The sequence below is a fragment of the Eptatretus burgeri genome, chromosome 1, assembly GCF_056783735.1.
Source record: "Eptatretus burgeri isolate ZD-2024b chromosome 1, Ebu_testis_v1, whole genome shotgun sequence".
In the NCBI taxonomy this organism is placed as follows: domain Eukaryota; kingdom Metazoa; phylum Chordata; class Myxini; order Myxiniformes; family Myxinidae; genus Eptatretus; species Eptatretus burgeri.
Genome location: NC_140961.1, coordinates 30,391,580 through 30,411,631, shown reverse-complemented (window position 1 = coordinate 30,411,631; position 20,052 = coordinate 30,391,580). Strand labels below are relative to the sequence as shown.

Genomic DNA, 20,052 nt, shown 5'->3' with positions numbered 1-20,052 from the left:
TTTTATCCAAATCTGCAGAGAGTGAAGAGATTGCTGCTTGCCGAACTGAGGGATGACGGACGGTACAGCAGAGGATGGAGTCATCAGTAAAGAGATAAAGAGGATTTTCCAGAGACTTGGAGAGATCATTGATGAAAACACAAAAAAGCACAGGGCCCAGAACACTGCATTGAGGAGCTCCAGCCTGGACAGGAAGAGGAGATGAGAGAACTCCATTAAGGGCCACATGTTGTCTGTGACAGGAGAGGTCGTCTGCGAGCCATCAGTGGAGATGACCTTGGATACCAGAGGAAGAGAGTTTGGTGAGCAGGGCAGGATGCCAGACTTATCGAAAGCATGCAATATGTCTAGGGAGATGACTGATCTCATGCCTGGCATTGCGGATCTCCATCCATTGTTGGAAGCGCAGAAGCAGCATATGGTCTGATCGGAAATCAAGCCATTGGAGAAGAGGAAGGATTTAATGTCTGAAGTGATGATGGATTCCATAACCTTGATTATGATTGGAAGAAGGGTGATTGCTCTGTTGTTGCAGGGATCTTTTTTGCACCTTTTTTATTCAGAGTGGTAATGTTTGTTGATTTCCAAGCAGATGGAAGATGACCTTGAGCAAATGAGAGAGTGAATAGAACAGAGGGAGGGTGAGCAAGAGCAGCAGAGCAGGTTTTTAGGACATGTGGGCCAATGCGGTCTGGACTGGTTGCAGAATCAGAGTCAAGGTTTGACAGCAAAATCTCCACCTTGTCGGGAGAAAAGGACACAGAGTTGTGGAACAGCTGGGTGAGACTGGGTAAGGTGGGTACAGAACGTGATGGGTTTGCGACACAAATTTAAAAGCAAACACGGAGTTTCGACATTCAGCCTTTTCACATGCAGTGTCAGCTTTGCAGCCATTTGAGGTAGGGAGGGGATGGAGGGGAAACATACGGCAGAAACAGACTTAACTAGATGTCACGAGGATTTGGAGGAGGGAGACAGGTTTGCGAGTTCAGACTTGAGCTTCGAAAGATGTTGCTTCCTGGCTGTCCTGAGGGTAGACACACACTTGTTCCAAGCTTTGTGGAAGGAACTGAGATTGCCTTCAGTTGGACTTGCCTTCCATGAGGCAAAGGCAAGTTTTTTTCAGGACAACTGCCTTGTCACAAGCTTCAGTGTACCATGGATGGGAGGAAGGGTATGGCAACTGAAGACAAGATGGGATAAATCTATGCATGTGAGAGAGAGAGAGAGAGAGAGAGAGAGAGAGAGAGACAGACAGACAGACAGACAGACAGACAGACAGACAGACAGACAGACAGACAGACAGACAGACAGACAGACAGACAGACAGACAGACAGACAGAGCCAATTTCTTTGAAAGAATTCCCAGGACGAGTTGATGTTGGAGAATGTGGAGAGGGGAGGCCAGTCTTGAAGTCCCTGCCAGTCAGCTTGAGTGAAATGCCAGACTCAACGGCGCTGAGGTGTTTCTCTCATCACAGCTAGTGAGATGTCCACTTTAACGAGCATGTGGTCAGATGAACTGATTTGAGTGGACGAAGAACAGCAGATATTTTCAGGGAAATTGGTCAAAATCAGATCCAGACGCTGATGCCAATGTTGTGTCTGCCCACACTGAAGAAGATCTTCATCCATTCTCAGTGCTTTCACTGAAGCATATGAAAGCCTTGGTCTTACCGTGAATATCAAGAAGACAGAAGTGCTCCACCAACCTTCCCCAAAGGAGACTGTACAATCGCCATCCATAAAAATCAATAAAGTGGCTTCAGAAAACATCGAGCACTTTCCCTATCTCGGGCGCCATCTATTTATCAAGGCTGATATCAATGCAGAGATAAAACACACTCAGCTGTGCTCGTGCTGCTTTTTCTCACCTCGGAAGCAGAGTCTTTGAGGATAAAGACATCTTCTCAGAAACAAAGCTTCTGGTATACAGGGCTGTTGTCTTACCCACATTGTTGTATGCAAGTGAAACTTGGACCCACACAGACCACACCACAAATTCCTGGAGAGATACCATCAATGTTGTCTTCAGAAGATTCTTAGAATAAGCTGGGATGACATGTGTACCAACATCAGCATCTTTACCTTGCTCCAAATGACCAGAATCGAGGCTTTGATCATCTGAAACCAATAACGTTGGATGGGGCAAGTTATCTGCATCCTGGACCTTCACCTTCCCAAACAGCTTCCTTTTTCCCAGCTGAAAGAAAGTCAGCGGACTTGTGTGGACAACCTAAGCAGTTCAAAGACGCACTAAAAGGCACTTTGAAGGAATGTCAGATCAATATAGATGCTTGGGAGTCCATCGTAAAAGATAGATCTACTTGGCGCAACTTGCTCTATAAGGGCTCCCATCATTTTGAGGAATTATGTCGACAAGCATTTGAAGATAAGAGGAGGAGGAGGAGGAGGAGGAGAAAAGAAAGACAAGAAAACAAAACAGCTGACCCCCTTCCCTCTGGGAACAAGTGCCCTCATTACAATAGGACTTGCAGTTCAAAGATTGGCCTCATCAGCCACCTGCAGACCCACAAATCGTGAACAGGAAATCAATCATACTCGGCTACGAGTGATCGCCGATTCGATTCAAGAGCAATAGCACTTTTTATATTCAGTCCCCCCCCCCCCCATTTGAGGTAAGCATAAGTATTGGAACAGATTAACTTCAAGTAAATTAAAGTAATATAATAGTTAGTATTTGGTTGCATATCCCTGACATACAATAACTCAATCGAGCCTGTGACCCATTGCCATCACCAAGTTCTTGGTATCTTCCTTTGAGATACTTTGTGAAGCCTTCACCACAGCCATTTTCAGTTGTTCTTTGTTTTGGAAGGGTTTCTGACTTTAGTCTCCTCTTCAGCAAGTGAAATGCATGCTCCATTGGATTTAAATCAGGAGATCGACTTGGCCAGTCTAAAACCTTCCACGTTTTCCTCTGATGAACTCCTTGGTTGCATTGGCAGTGTGTTTTGGGTCATTGTCTTGCTGCATGGTGAAGCATCACCCAATGAGTTTGGAGGCATGTTCTTGCATATGCAGACAAAATGATTCTCTATACTTATAAATTCATTCTGCCGCTGCCATCATTACTGACATCATCAATAAAGATGATGAGTTATCCTGTTCCAGAGGCAGCCGTGCAACCCCAAGTAATGACACTACCCAAGTAATGCTACCAAATGGGGTCTTTTTGGACCCCAACTCAAAACCATTAAATTTCATTAAATCTGACAAAGTTTCAAATCAATGAATAGACATGGTGTTTTATTGATAAAGTTAACAAACCTGAATAAAAAAAAAAAATACAAAATTAACCTACCAACTGGGGACTTTTATGACCCCAACTCGTAAGCACTAAATTTCATTCAATCTGCTGAAGTTTCACATCAATGAGGAAACACATTATCGTTGGTGATGGTTGACTGCGCTCATCGTGTGATGTTTTTACAGGTCGTGCTTCACACGATGTCTAGTCTGAGTCGTCGTGCTACGAGTCGTGAACAGGGAGTCAATTTGAAGTTTCTTTCCAAGCTTGGCAAAACACCTTCCGAATCCTTCGCAATGCTGCAGCAAGTCTACGGGGAAGAAATGATGTCACGTACACGTGCATTTGAATGGCACAAGTGGTTCAAAGAGGGATGGGGGGAGGTTGAGGACAATCCACGGTCTGGAAGACTTTCAATGAGCAGAATGGCGGACAACATCGAGTGTGTGAAGCAGATGGTGCGCGCAGATCGTCGACTCACAGTGCGGATGATTGCTGAGGAACTTTTCATTAACAAGGACACTATCTGGAGCATCATCACTGAAAATCTCGAAATGCGGAAGGTGTTCGCAAAGATGGTCCCCAAGCTGTTGTCCGAGGACCAGAAACAGCAAAGAGTCACTGTCTGTCAAGACATTATCGAGTGCCTTGAGGACGATCCAGACCTGCTCAGGAGAGTCATTACTGGCGATGAATCTGGGATATTCGAATACGATCCCGAGACCAAACAGCAGAGTCGTCAGTGGAAAAGTCCGGCATCACCAAGACCAAAGAAAGTAAGGATGTCGAAGTCGAAGGTCAAGGTGATGCTCATCGCGTTTTTTGACATCAAGGGCACCGCCCACTTCGAGTTTTTACCACAGGGTCAAACAGTGAATCAATACGTGTACAAGGAGATCCTCCGGGACCTCATGAGATCAGTCCGGGACAAGAGGAGGGATCTGTGGGAGAACAACGCCTGGGTGCTCCACCATGACAACGCCCCTGCTCACAGTGCCCTGAGCATCCGACAGTTTCTGGCGAAGAGGAACGTGCCAACTCTGGAGCAACCCCCGTATTCACCAGACTTGGCCCCTTGTGATTTTTTTCCTGTCCCCCAAGCTCAAGGGGGTGATCAAGGGGACCCGATTTCCTGATGTCACGGTCCTTTTGATGGCCTCCACGACGGAGCTCCGGAGGATTCCCGAAGAAGCCTTCTGGGGGTGCATTGAAGCGCTGTAGAAGAGGATGGACAAGTGTTTGAGACTGGAGGGAAACTATTTTGAAGGAGACAAGCTGTGATTTCAATATATTTTTTGGAATCAAATTTCTGTGAAGTCGGTCCCGTTACTTTTTAGACGGACCTCGTGTATAAATAAATATATATTTATTTATATATTACCGGCACATATAGGTAAATAAACTAATAAAACATGAAATATATTGTTAAACTAATGTAGAAATAACACATTAAAATGTAGGCCGAGGGTCCAAAAAGGCTTAGGGTTCTATGGCGTGCATCAACAGAACTGGAAACATTTATCCATGCCAATCATCCACAGACAAATTTCGGCATGTTCGTACCAAATTGGAAGAAGACTTGTTACATACACTGATAGCTCAAAAGAAAAGTATAACTTTCACGAGACGCTTGACCATACATTATATAAAGTAAAAATATCATGACATGTAATTTCATTAGAATTGTTTGGTATGTTTAAGATATAAAAACATTAACTATAACAGTTTATCTGCAGGTGATAATCTACAACCCAGTTTTCCTGTACTACATCCATCACAAATGGGCAGAGAGAAACGGCCTCTACCCCTCTACAGGACTTGCAGCCACAATGTTTGCCTTGCACATTTGTGACAAGGTGTGTCTCCTTACAATCATAAATCGGTTCCATATTTTGCATTATAGACAACAGGATGAGACAAGGAGAAGTAGAAGGAAAGAGCAATTCTGTACATCTTGCCTATGCTCAATACAACATCACATGTGAAAGTACAACAGTTTGGAAGGAAATTACCAAAACACCGAAACGGTCAAGCAACGCCGTATTTATTACCTCGCATACGCGAAGCGAAAAGCCGGGGTTCAGCAAATGGTTCATGTGCGTCTGTCTGTCTGTCTTATCAGTTTATGATCGAGGAACAACTTCTTTAACTTGAATGTTATATTTTAAACACGAATCGGAGCATGAATAGGAAGACGAGTCTGTCATTTTATTGTCATACCTTGGCTCTGAATTTGTCCCACCTCTGCAGGGAGGAGTGAGATACTATTTTACTCTGTCTTTTTGACGAGCAGTGAAAAAAAATTGAAAATCATTCCAAACAGGAAACTTACTGTTTTTAAGGACATTAAAAACGACACAAACTACAGGCATGAAGAACTAATGTAACGTGATAGATTGAGTGGTGTAATAGACACTGGGGGAAATTGTGGTAAAACCTGGAATTTATATATTTACTAGCAAGTACCACCTGTCGCTTCGCTCACGGAAAAACTAAGAAAGGGGGGGGGGGAAGAAAAAGATGGGGGAGAGGAAGAGGGGTGGAGGAGAAACAGTGAAGAGTGAGGAGGAGTGGGAGTTAGGGAAGGCAGTATGAGGGGAGGGGAAGGGAAGGCAGCGTGAGGGGAAGGGAAGGCAGCGTACCAGGGCATTACCGGGGTGAAAATGCTTTCAATCGTCAATTGCGAAAGCGAACTTGTTGCTGTTGCAGCCATTGTTTTTATTACCTCTGCCACTGAAGGTGAAGGAGGTTAGGCTTTCACCCCTTTCTGTACGTTTGTTTGTGACTTGCAAAATCGAAGATTTTTCAAGAATATTGGTTTGTCAATTTTGTTATTCTGTCTGTCTGTCTGTTTGTCTGTTTGTCACCTACAGGTCGCAATTTGAAACCGATCTTCATGAAACTTCACCACATGGTAGAGTTTGTCAAAAGGAAGAAGCCTTTTGTTTTTGAATTCAAAAGGTCAACATAGGCCAAAGGTCAACAACTTAGGTGAGATTTCCAAAATCCTCAATTTTCATCTGATTGACTTGAAATTTGAAGAGGATTTGTTACGGGTCACTGAATTCAACGAGCCAAATTATTTTTGAGGTCAACAAAGACCAAAATGTCAACATAGGCCTCAAGTTAACAACTAAGATGGGATTTCTAAAATCCTCAATTTTCATCTAATTGATTTGAAATTTGAAGAGGATTTTCATGTCAGGTCACTGAATTCAATCACCAATTCCTTTTGAGGTCCACATCTGCCAAAAGGTCAACATAGGCCGGATTTCTAAAATTGTCAATTTTCATCCGATTTACTTGAAATTTGAAGAGGATTTATATTTCAGGTCACTGATTTCAAATAGCCAATTATTTTTGAGGTCAACATAGGCGAAAAGCACAACATAGGCCGAATTTCTAAAATTGTCAATTTTCATCCAATTAACTTGAAATTTGAAGAGGAGTTGCATATTTGGTCATTGAATTTAACCACCAATTATTTTTGAGGTCAAATTTGTTTTATGGATATTGCAAGTATCGTGCTTTGCACGACGTGTTCTTCTTGTTTGTCTTTGTGCGTTTGTTTTTTTGTTTGTGTGCAGAATATCTCAAGAAGTTGTGGACGGATTTGGATTAAATTTTGTGGAGAGGTTCGGTGTGTGACAATGACGAACTGATTAGATTTTGATGAAGATCCCATTCCAGATCCGACTATGAGAATTTTAAAGTGGTTCTTCACCATTGAGAGACAGGACCAAAAACGATATATAGCACGATATCTCAAAAAGTTGTGGATGGATTCGGACGACATGTTGTCAAAACTTTATCAATCGATGTATTGCTCACCTGTCTGTCAGCAAAGCAATCATCAAGCTTTACCAGCCAACTCCAAATGCTTTGCTATTCATAGTTTTCACGTGACTTGCTTTTTGTCCATGAGCCGGAAGGGTTGATCGGTACCATCTGGGGGAATAATTCTCATAGTGATTTTTGGCAAGGTATACAACCCACGAGTTAGAAAATATATGATAGCATTGCCTGGTGGTAGCTTTTTGTGTGTTATCACCCTATTTATATGCCTCCCCTTAAATAAGCTTTTGTGAAAAATGGCCAGTACAAGGTAAGACATCCTTCTTTAACTTAACAACATTTTTTTTATCAGTCAAACATAAACATTGAAATTCCTCTCACCTTTTGCTAGGATCATTTACTTCTCAACAAAAAGTGCTAAACATGCCGAGTTTGAAAGGTATGTCATTGGTGACACTTGTATATCAGTGTCTCTGTCCTGTGTGATAAATTATACCGCCTTTAGAAAAGTATTTGTCTATCATTCACTGTGAAAAGTAAATAAAAGTTCTGGAACAATATAATTACATGGGTGTTTAGCAAATTTATTAATAAATCCAAAAATCTAAATTTCTTTTTTGTATGTTTTGTATCAAGATCAGTATAGCAGACAATGTTACCCCACCCCCCAAATGAAAAAAATACCTAGTTTGTACAGATTTATGTCGTTTGGTCAATGTCATGATATTTTCCCTGTTGTTATTGAAGGATACTTTCCAAGAATCAAACAAAGGTAAATGATAGCATGTTCATGAACAAGATTAATGTTCTTTCCCTGTAATTTCTCAAAAAATACCGAATTTCAGGGATTTAGATACTCAATAATGCACATATGAAGGTATCAAACACTCGTATTATACACAATATAACCCAATAAGGCAGGAGCAAGATGGTTAATCATGTGCAATCTGATGAATGAGTCAAAGGTGAAAATGAAATAAAATCTTGTGTTGTAGGGCATAAAATTACAGAATAGAAACACAAATGTGGTGTTCCACACCAACAAGGCCATTACCTTGGCCCAATGTGTTGCTGATAAACATATAGTCTTATGAACCAAAAACGGGTCCTTTATAGTTTCCAAGACATCTCTGATCACATGCACTGATTGTAAGTGATATAAAATGTTCAAGATAAACTTAAAAATCATAATCATGATCCAGTTCTTCAATATCCTCTTCGAAACTTTCCCCATCGTCTGACTCAAAGATGGATATGTTCTGCAATGTGTCAGCACTGGACTATCAGTGCCTGTAATTGCAAACACGAAATGCTAGGCTAGTTTTAACAACTGTTTTGAAAAACAAATAACATGAGCTACGTGCCTAACAATTTTCAAGAAGATATAGCTTATAATAAGAGAGAACCATTCGTTTTAAATAGAATGTCTTCTTCTGTCTTACGCCGGTTTCAGAAAAGTATATTTTGGGATGGGGTTACTAAATGGCCAATAACACAAAAAGGCTACCACCAATGCAATGTTATCACATAGTTTCTGACTGTAGAGATGTATACCCTGCCGAAAATTACAATAAGCATTATTCCCCTCGGATGGTACCGGTGACCAAAAATCACTGGGTCTGACTCACGGCCTATTTTGCTGCTATATTGCAAACGGGACACCTGAGAGGCATGTTCCTTTTCAATTAATGCATTACCAAGCCATGTGTAACCAGAACATTGCTCAAAAGGGACGAAAATAATTTCCCACCCCAAAAACGTTTCTTTCTTTGAAGTAGGAATTATTCGGAATCGATGCTGATTCCGGTTCACTTCTCGATTCCTTTCGATTCCATGGTTCGATTCGAGTACAGCAGGCCTGCCCTGAACGCTGGTTTTTGCATTGTGGTTTTGCTCTATCGCGGTTGAATTATTGTGGTAAAATGGTGCCGATCGCGACATGGGTCCCTCGTCTGGTGCAGAGGAATACACAACCCTGCATTTCCATCTCACTTCATAGCCCCATGCTGCCCACCATCGCAGACTCAGTTGCTCTTTTGAAATCGTGCCGCACGGACTGTTATCACGTGATATCGCGTGATTTAGTTTTGCATTATGGGGTGTTCGTGACGGTTTCTAGTTATGAAGAAATTAATTCTACTCTGAGGAATGTTTGTTCAATTGGGAGGTAAGAAGAAAGGAAGAAAACTAAAATGAACAAGGAAGGAAATAGGAGGCAAACGAGTTCGTGATTTTTTTTTCGAGTGAAAATATCTGTTTGTTTGTTTGTTTGTTTTGGTGCAAGGAGTGGGGAATAAGATAAAGTTGGGGAGTGTAAAAGAGAACACACTTGGGATAAAGCAGAATGAGGAACATATCTTGAGTTTTTCGCTCGTCTTCATGGAGTTCCCCGACTCTCCCGAAGAGACCAGGCAATCCGCTTCAAGCATTGTGCTCTAAATTCCTATTTACATTGGATAGGCCAATAAGGTGTCACCCAACGGGATTCTGCGAGTGGTGTTAGGTTCCCGAAGATTTGAATCACATCTTCACACAATGCCCTCAGTACAGGGGACCCAGATCTTGCCTCTTCCACTCGGCTCGAGGGATGGAGATCATTTGATCGAGTGTACCAGATACACTGCCGATTGAGCCAGAGCCCAGAAGCACCCTTGACTTTGCAAATTGCTGTTGAAATTTATACAATAAATGGGTCAAACAATATAAAGTCCCCCGTACTTGTCTGCTCCAACCAAGGTGTCGATATGAGTGGTGTAAAAAGAGTCTCACGGCTCTGAAAATGCCATTAAAACCTAAAGAAAAGAGAAGTCGTCATGCAGAGGTGCTTGAAATTCATGTGTGAGATGTATGCTGTCATGGCACCTTATATGGAGGTCTCTATAAGGACATGCAGAACAAGGCAAAGCAGACAAAGATCACCTCCTTCTTCACAAAGTGTGATGACCCTGATGACTGTAAGCCAGGGACATTGACGCCATCTCAATAACCTCCAACATTCGTCGTCGTCATCGTCGTCGTCGTCGTCACTAGTTTAGGCAAAAAAGTCGATAAATTTTAGAGTTGGTTCCCCTCACCCTATTTTTCCCATTAGGTCTTAACTTTGTGCATCGCGGTTTATTATTATTGTCGAGGTTTATTATTTATGTTTATTATTATCTCTTATTATTATAAGCTTATTGCATTTCAGCTGTTATGCTTATAAACAGCCAGAGAGTTGTATGGGGATTGAGGAGGATGGGGTTTGTTTGGAGGTAAGCGTGAGGGAGGTGAGGGGAAGGGAAGGCAGATGTGTGGTGGAGCATGAACTACAATTCATACTGTCTCATCAAAATTATTCTGCTTAGAATAACAATGAAGATGGAAAGAAAATTTTGTCTGAAATACATTTATTACCAGTCTTAATGAACACTGCCTGGACACATCCGTTGACAAAAACTGTCCAGAGCAAATACTGCCCGGACACGTCTGTAGACAAACACCACCACGACACATCTGGAGACGAGCACCGTGCGGAAACAAACACTGCCTCGGCAAGTCCATGGACAAACACCACCAGGAGATAAACACTGCCCAGACACATCCAGAGACAACACCATCCGGATATGTCCAGAGACAAACATGTGGAGCTACACACTGCCCAGACACGTTCATAGACAAACACCACCCAGAGATAAATGCTGCCCTGGCATGTCCAGAGACAAACGCCATCTGGAGACAAACACTGCCCAGACACGTCCGGAGACAAACACTGTTCGGAGATAAATACCACCTGGACACGTCCGGACACAAAAACCATCCAGACACAAACCATCGAGAAACGTCAGGAGCCAAACACCGTCCAGACATGTCCGGAGCCAAACACCGTCCGGACACATCCGAAGATAAGCACCATCTGGACACATCAGGAAACGACCACTGTCGAGACACAAAAAACGTCTGGACATGTCCAAAGACAAATACCGTCCAGACATGTCCGGAGCCAAACACTGTCCAGACACGTTGGGAAACAAACACCGTCCGGACCCGTGTGGAGCCAAACATCGCCTGGACATGTCTGGAGACAAACACCGCCCGGAATAACCACCATCTGGAGATAACCACCATCCAGACATAACCACTGTATGTATAGGTCTGGAGATAATCACCACCATCCATACACATCTGGAGATAATCACCATCCAGAGTATCAAATAATGTGCGAACACAACTATCTGGACCATTTGTCGGCATTACAGCTGAAATGCAATAAGCTCGAGTGTAGAATCTCTTCACCTGAGCCAAATTTCAGTGTCAAACAATGTGTGAATGTGTGACAAATGATTTTTTTTGCAGTCGGAACTGCTAGTACGGCTAATTCCTGTTTATCTTTTGAAATTTGGCTCAAGTGAAGAGATTCTAGAGGTTATCACACATGTGGAAACTAAATAAAGCCACAAACCCTCGGAGATGCCTGGAATGTCAAACAATGTCCGAATTGGACAAATGAACATGCTTTTTCAGCAGTCCGAACTGCTGCTGAGGTCAATTCAGAAGTTTAAATTTTGAAATTTGGCTCAGGTTAATAGATTCTAGAGCTTATCGTATTTGAGGAAATTAAATAAAACAATGAACAAGGGTGTCTCGGGGATTTATATGCATTGAGATATATCCACTGATTCGTAGGTCTGAAGATGAGGCATTCGATGATATGAGTGAGGAAAGTGGGAAAAAAAATTTTGAGCACTTTATCTTGAAGAAACCATTCAGGCCTGTTCCAAACCAAGGCAGTGTTGAGCAGGCCGAAAAAAATGACGAATTAAGATTCCAGCAAGCTGAGAGAGGGGTGACTCAGGGGTTGACCAAGTATGACACCATGATAAAGGATAATTAAATAAGGCTGTTAATTATCTTCAAAAGGGGTGTTTAAATTTACTCAAACACCCAATTTTCATTCATGGACTACCTTGGAGTTCCTTCAGTATGCATGCAAAGTTTGGTGCGGCTCGGTCTCATGGTTTTGGAGTTATGGAGGAGACATACTGATGGACTGACTGACTGACTGACTGACTGACTGACTGACAGACTGACATTTATTATTGTAACAAGCAAATACCACCCATCACTTTGGTGATGAGAACACTGAGATTGTGGGGGGGTGGGAAGAGGGGGAGATGAAGAGGGGTGGGGGAGAGTGGGAAGAGAGAGGAGGGAGGGGGAAAGAGAGAGGAGGGAGAGTGGGAAGAGAGAGGAGGGAGAGTGGGAAGAGGGAGGGGGAAGAGAGAGAGAGGAGGGAGGGGGAAAGAGAGAGGAGGGAGGGGGGAAAGAGAGAGGAGGGAGGGGGAAAGAGAGAGGAGGGAGGGGGAAAGAGAGAGGAGAGAGGAGGCAGGGGGAAAGAGAGAGGAGGGAGGGGGAAGGAGAGAGGAGGGAGGGGGAAAGAGCGAAGAGGTGTAGGGGAGAGAGGAGGGAGGGAGAGTGAGGAGGAAGGGAGGGACGGAGAGTGAGGGAGGAGGAGGGGGGAGGGAATGTAGCGAGAGGTGAGAGGAAGAGAAGGCAGACGTGTGGTGGAGTGTCAATTATGATTCATACCGTCTCATCAAAATTATTCTGTATCAAATAACAGTGAAGATGGAAATAAAATAATGTCTGAAATCCATTTTCTTCTGATCGTACTATAAATACTACCCAGAGACAAACACCGCCCGGATACGTTTGGAGACAAACAACGCCTGGACAAAATACCGCCCGGATGCGTGCGGAGCCTAGCCGTCCGGAGACGAACTCTAGGGTGCTTCTGGAGCCCTATGATTTAAAAAAAAATTTGCATTAAACTTATACCTACCCTCAGTTTGTTCCACTTCCTAATTAGACCACTTATACAAAATTTGGTTGAAATCAATTATTGTCTCGGGGGTCCACGAGCCAATCAAAATTGTATCGCAAGTTTATTATTTTATGCAAAAGGCAGCTATATTTATGCAATGAGTTACTCTGAAAAATAATAGCTCCTGTATCATCATTCTGCATATATTTGCCCTATTTAAGGTTACGTTTAACCATTTCCCTGTTCATATCCACAAAATTAAGCATGAGGCAGCTATTTGATAGATATTGACATACAGTGGGACCCGCTTAATAGAATCACGGTTAATAGAATCACCCGTATTATAGAATCAAAATCGTTGAGACCGATTCCATTGTATCTAAATGTACACAATTTTTCCCGTTTATTTGAATCAAAAACCCACTTAATAGAATCAGCTGCTGGCCATCCACTTCGACAGTTCAGCGCCTACTGGCCGCACAGTTCCAACTTTTGCCACCAGGCGGCTGACGTCACGCTAAAAATAACGCTATGCCACTACAGTGATTTCGGTAGTCATTGTACAGATAGGCAGACGGCTGACAGCTGCAGTCTAAGCATTAGGCGTGTCGTCATTTCCACAATGGACAGAAAACGAAAGCGGACGGATCGTTAAAAGATTGATAAAGCACAAATCCTGAGGGACTATGACGCTTTGCCCAGAATGAGCCAACGAGAAGCTGCAGACAAGTTGGAAATTAACCAGCCGATCCTATGCAAGATTCTGAAAGATCGAGAGGCCATTCTGAAAGGTCAAGTGGATTCGTCTTCTTCTCAGAAACGCAAGCGAAGCGGCAACGCACCCGGTGTCGAATCAGCAATGGTCAAGTGGATTCAAACTTCTAGAGAAAAGGAAGCACCGCTTTCTGGACCTCTGATGCGGGAGAAAGCGGCTCAGTTCGCGGAAAAGTTCAACAACAAGAAGTTCAGTGCGACAAACGGCTGGATTGACCGGTTCAAGAAAAGACATGGAATCGTCCACAAGAAACTTCACGGAGAGGCAGCGGTGGCTGACGTAGGAGGGAAACAACAATGGCTGGACCACATGTTTCCGGATCTCGTAGAAGGCTTCACGGCTGATGAGATCTGTAATGCTGACGAAACCGGGTTGTATTTTCGGGCCTTACCAGACGGAATGTTCCTCTTCAAGGGAGATCAGCACTGCGGTGGGAAAAAAGCCAAAGGAAAGAATCACGGTGCTTTTCTGCTGCTCGATGACTGGTGCTAAGCGTCCTCCTTTCAGTATTGGTAAAAGCAAGAATCCACGGTGTTTCAAAGGCCTCAAAACAATTCCAATTCGCTACAGAGACAATTACTCCGCATGGATGACAGGTTTCCTCTTCACTGAATGGCTCGATGAGTGGAATCGCGAGCTTCGGCGTCATGACCAGAAAGTGTTGCTTCTCATCGACAACTGTCCGGCACATCCCCAATCACTTCAACTTCAACATAGTGAACTGCTGGCGCAAAGGAGGAATTTTCATCGGAGCGGCAAGCGAAGGCGAAAGGGTCGAGAGCAATGACGACGACGAGTTAGCCAACCCTCTTCAAATGGATCCCGACCAATGGCAGGACTTCGTCAACATGGACGCCACTCTCCAAACCACAGACGATGATGTCACAGACGAAGCCATCGTTTCGGCAGTCCAACGCGAAATGGGAATTGCTACTGACGCAGACTATGACGCCGACACTAAAGTGGAGGAAGAGGAGGAAGAGGAGATCTCTGTCCCGACCATCAAGGAAATGATGTCTGCAGCTAAGACGATCAGGCTTGGTTTGCTATCACATGGGTTCAGTGACATGGCCTTCCTGCACAAACTTGACAAGGAGGTCACCGCCATTGCCACAGACTCGTTAAAGCAGGCAACAATCGACAATTTTTTCATGACAGAGTAGGCTCATCGACAAACCTATGTTGTTTTGCTTTGAAAAGTACATATGTACTGTACGTGTAATTGTTTTATTTTCAGTAGTAAGTTACATTGTTTTGAGCAAGTGTGTCATATAAATCAAACTAAATGCTGAGTATTTGTCTCCGTATGTGTACTCGACATTTGATCTGCTTGATACTCCACAACTCTGGTGAACTTGGATATTAGAATCACCCGCTTATTAGAATCAAATTTGTCCGGCCCAAAGTGATTCTATGAAGCGGGTCCCACTGTAATTAAAAAATAGCTGCCTTATGTTTTATTAAATACATTGGAGCTTATATTATAAATTGGCTACCATTTCTATTATTGAGACATAGAAGCCGAACAAAAGGCTGTGCTCGTCAAAAAATGACTATTTTTCAAATTTTGAGAGAACCAGTAACATGTATTAAAGCACTTCAATAATGAACGAATTGAAAATCCACAGTTTGAATCTTGGTGCCTCGTATTGCAGTAGTTCACAGTTCATATCAAAGGTGCCAAATTTCACAACACACCGAGTCTCATGCTAATTGTCATTTCCAGCAAGTACCTTGTCACTGGATCTGAATGATGCGGTACGATCTGTCTTCATTGATTGAAGAGATTGAAGATCTTCTTGATTTTTTTTATCAACTTCTCAGCATTTGGTGGCCATAATTGAAAGGTCTTATTAAGTTCAGTGTCCATTTGTTTGAGCTTAGCGAGAGTAGCCGGTGCTGTTCTGTGTGCAATTGGTATGGCCCTGATTTTTGCATTTTCATCTCACAGTTTCATCATCTAATGACAAGTCTTGATCTCAGAAATCACTGGAATGTTTGCTTTTCCATAAAATGGAAGAACTTTGGCAAGAACAATTTTTGCAGCTTCAGTTCTAGTTCGGGATTCTGAGACTCCCTTCCGAAGGTGATACATTAAACAGCGTAGTACTTGGCGACATGTTGGTAGACGTGAACCTGTGATTTCTGCATCTGAAGCTGTAATTCCACTTCCAAGACCAAAGATTTCAGCTGTTTTACCTGTCACCTTTGTAGCAGAGGGATGTAGGTGTGCTAGATCGTTCTGATGGTGCAGTTGATGGTGCTTGACTTTCAGTTGATTGTTCATCCATTTTCAGCGGTGTAAAACTTTATTTCACAATAGGCAAATGAAAACGAGAAGGGTCACAAGATGCAAAAGCAGGGATAAAAGTGATAAATAATCCCAATTCACTTCAACACAATAAGGCTTGCAGACAGTCCCTATCACTAAAAATAGACAGGGGAATTTCTACACTCATGCAATTAGATATTCCCCTTGTCAAGCTTTTGGAAATGTACTTTCCAGCACACTAAAATAGACTTGACTTAATCTTTCACAGAATTGGAAGAGAAACCAAATATCATCAATTACCGATTTGTATGGGAAAGCACCAACTGTAAAACCACATGTATTTCTATGAAATTCACAAAAACTTGTAAAATATATATATATATATATATATATATATGGCATCCATTATTGTGCACATATTTAAACTCCAAAAAAGCTGCCGTATGTTGTTTTAAACATATTATCTGAACAAAAAGGACTCACTAGAACATAGCACTAATATGTACAATAAACACTGAAGGTAGCTAATATATGTTACATTCATTAATGGATCCTATTTGAATAGCTGCTGTATGCACATAGTGGAGGACATAGCCCTCCAACTTGGGGCTACCGGTGGACCCCCTAAACAACTGATTTCATTTAAGTTTCACAGAGGTTATTATTTTGACTAATGGAACATTTTAAGACTAGGTCGAAGTTAATTACTTACTATGAGGGCTCCAGAAATACCCTAACAAACACCGCCCGGACACGTCCAGAGACAAGCTCCCGTATGGACATAAGCACCGCTCGGACGCGTCCGGAGACGAACTCCTGTCCAGACATGAACACCGCCCGGATACGTTTGGAGACAAACACCGCCTGGACATCAATACCGCCAGGATGCATCCGGAGCCAAGCTGTCCGGAGATAAACACCGCCCAGACGCATCCAGAGATAAACTCCCATTCAGACATCACCACCGCACGGACACGTTCTGAAAGACAAAGTAGACAGAATTCCCCGCCATCTATTCAACTTATTATTAATTCTGTGGAGCAAACCATCCCAATTCCTTTTGACAAAACTAGGGGTACCGACATAAACACCAAGGTACTTTACACCTTCTTTTGCCCATGCCAAATTCATAGGGGTTGGAAGGCCAGAAGGTGTTGTACAGCCGACCCAAACTGCTTTACTCTTAGACCAATTTATTTGTGTTGTACATGTTTGAGAGTGGACATGTAGACACTCAAACAACATAGTAATATCATTGTTGCGAACAGCGAGACATACATCATCAGCATAGCCGAAACAATAACGAGATCTGATGGAGTCACTGGAAATCCCATATGGTCCGAGAGCAGTGGGGGTGAACCTGGTTTTGCCGGATAAAGTTTTTTTTCTTTGCTGTTTCTTATAGCCTTGGGGTAGCTCTTCATGATTCAGGGGGGTGACCATTTGCAACCCTTGGGCAATTTGCTATATTAACCCTTTTGTGCCGGTAAACACATAAATAATGAAAAAAATCAGTTTTTTTTTTCACTATTTATTGCAATGAACCCAACGAACATCATCACATTTGCTTGTGTCGAGGTTTATTCACAAATTATGTAACCAAAAACAACTTAAGATATAAAACAATTGTGAATTACTCAGTATTAACCCTTTCCGAGCTATTTTAATCCAGGACATAAAATTTGAACAAGACAACATATGATTGCACAATAACCACCTCATCCTTACTTTAGTCACAAATAAGGTAACCAAAAACAACTTAAAAGATAGAATAATGACTTAATACTCAATATTAACCCTTTCCTGACTGATTTTACCCAGCACAAAACATTTGAATATCTATAGACAACAGGGGTCTTTGACGCATTATTGCACAAAACCACTCCAAAATTATGGCATGGGATTTTAATGTCATCTCTTGCTTTCCGACTTGCTAACATTGATGCAATATAGACTGGGTTAGACACTCAATGTGTTTAGTTTGACCTACCGTAAGATCAATTAAATTCGTGAAACAAACAAATAATCTGCTACTACTAGTTGCTTCCCCAATCTCCTCAAACCTTGCTACTGCACACGTGAGCAGCCAACTGCATAACAGGCACAGAAAATTGTGCAAGGCAGACCTCTGACTTGACAACCACACCTCGAATAACAGGGACTTTCACTTTTGCAACCACACCTGATCATTTCAAGAGCATATTCTGGAGCCAGTTTCACATCATCTGGGACTGTAATTGGTGACAGCTACTTGTTCTTGACATCTCTCATCCATCCATATTCCTCAGGGTCTAGTGCCGGTGGATGGCTAGTTTCAAGCATTCGCCATAAGATCAGGCAATCACCTGATGTGAGCCCTCTTGACATTTTCTGTGAAAGCCTCCTTTGTCGGTGGCAGGGTGCACAGTTTGGGTGATGATGTGTGACCCTTCCATTATTTTTACCCCAGACAAGCAATCTTGTCTCGGACATGTCTTTGGCTTTTTTCATACCATAGCATGCAGAGATGAAGGTTGTGGCCTGTTCCATTACAGCTGCGAATGGTGCTTCAATGTCACCTACAGCCAATAACTCATAGCCAGCCTTCAGTATTTTAAGTAAACAGCCCTTCCCTAGCCCAAAGTAGCAAGCAACTGTGTCACATCCTGAAAGAGCATGGGCAGGGAGAAGTTCATTAACAATTTTGTCATGTTTTACTACCGTCTGAAAATGTCAACCCTGAAAATAAATGTCAAAAATTAGATTCTAACCTGGGAGAAAGCATTTTATAACTGTGCCTGAATACTAGTACCGTACAAAGCTTCACATTTATTAGTACGGTTCCCTGCTAAAAGAGGGCAGCACCCAACAACAACTGTCATGCCCATTTTGATAACTGTCATTGTAAAAACTAAATTTATACAATCTGAATTTGTCTAGTATTTTTAATCTGGAGATTCTATTTTACTAACTACTTCATATAAAGCTTGACAACTGGAAGTCTGGTAGCCTATTCCATGACAAACCTGCACAGCAGAGTGGGAGTGGTGCCTAGCTATGTGCTTCTAATATCTGAAACAATGCAATGGTGCCACCTTTTGTCAGCTTAACTAACTAATGAAGTCTCTCAGCCAATACTTCATCTTAATATGCATAGGTGATAAACAGATCAAAGCAGGAAATGTAGGCCTACGTTCGGGGTCTATATGATCCCCTAGGAATGCCAGGAAAGGGTTAATAATCATCAAGTTTGGGCAAATTGTGTCCAAATCAGCTGTAAAATACTTACCTTGTGAATAATAATGATGAAAAATAAATGTGATGACTTTTGGTCACAGCTATTTACAAGATATCACAAAAAATTAGTACTTTGGGGCGCATTTGGGTGTTACCGGCATAAAAGGGTTAATATAGCAAATTTCCCAAGGGTTACTAACGGTCACCCCCCTGAATCATGAAGAGCTACCCCTAGGCTACAAGAAACAGCATAGAAAAAAACTTTATCCTGCAAAACCAGGTTCACTAAAATATCTGCCTTTTGCTCCCGGACTAATAAGAGAGGATCGTAAACGAATCAGAAGGGGTTCGATGCAAAGAGAGTATAAGATTCCAGATAAGGGACAACCTTGCCAAATTCTCCTCCCAATCCGCAAAGATAGACAGAGACCATCATTGACTTTAATCAAGCTAAAATGTGATTATATAATAAAGTTACACAAGAGATAAAAGATGGCCAAAAACCAAATTGTTTTATGATGTAAAACAAATATTCATGATTAATAGAGTCAAAAGCCTTTTCCTGATCAATAAAAAAAAAAGAGACCAGTATATTGTTGTTGGGTTTCACACACATCCCTCAAGTCTCGTACCAAACAAATGTTATCGTGCATAGATCAGTGCATAACACAATACGATTGATCCTGATGTACAACTGTGCTTAAAACAGTCTTCACACAGTTTGCAAGTGCTTCAGCAAAAAAATTATAATCTACACAGAGAAGGGATATTGGGTGCCAGTTCTGCATCAATTACAGATCCCTCTTCTTAGGGATAAGGCAAACAACTGCATGTCAACAACTAAGGGGTAATAAGCTCTCCTGGAAGTTGTATAAAAAAAAAAACTGAGAGCAAAGCAGGACCAAGCATATCACAGTAAGTTT

General features: G+C 42.3%; 1 protein-coding gene across 3 annotated transcripts in view; it reads left to right on the top strand.

The window, feature by feature from the left end:
• The window catches only part of LOC147034159 (CMP-N-acetylneuraminate-beta-galactosamide-alpha-2,3-sialyltransferase 2-like), an 89,125-nt gene that overhangs the window by 59,198 nt on the left and 9,875 nt on the right, over positions 1-20,052 (top strand). For 2 of the 3 annotated variants that reach the window (XM_085877516.1, XM_085877498.1), the window contains exon 5: positions 5,008-5,127. The exons of the other annotated variant lie outside the window; for it this stretch is intronic. In XM_085877516.1, the coding sequence (XP_085733642.1) occupies positions 5,008-5,127 (120 nt within the window). The remainder of the gene's footprint in view (positions 1-5,007; positions 5,128-20,052) is intronic. 3 annotated transcript variants of the gene reach the window in all.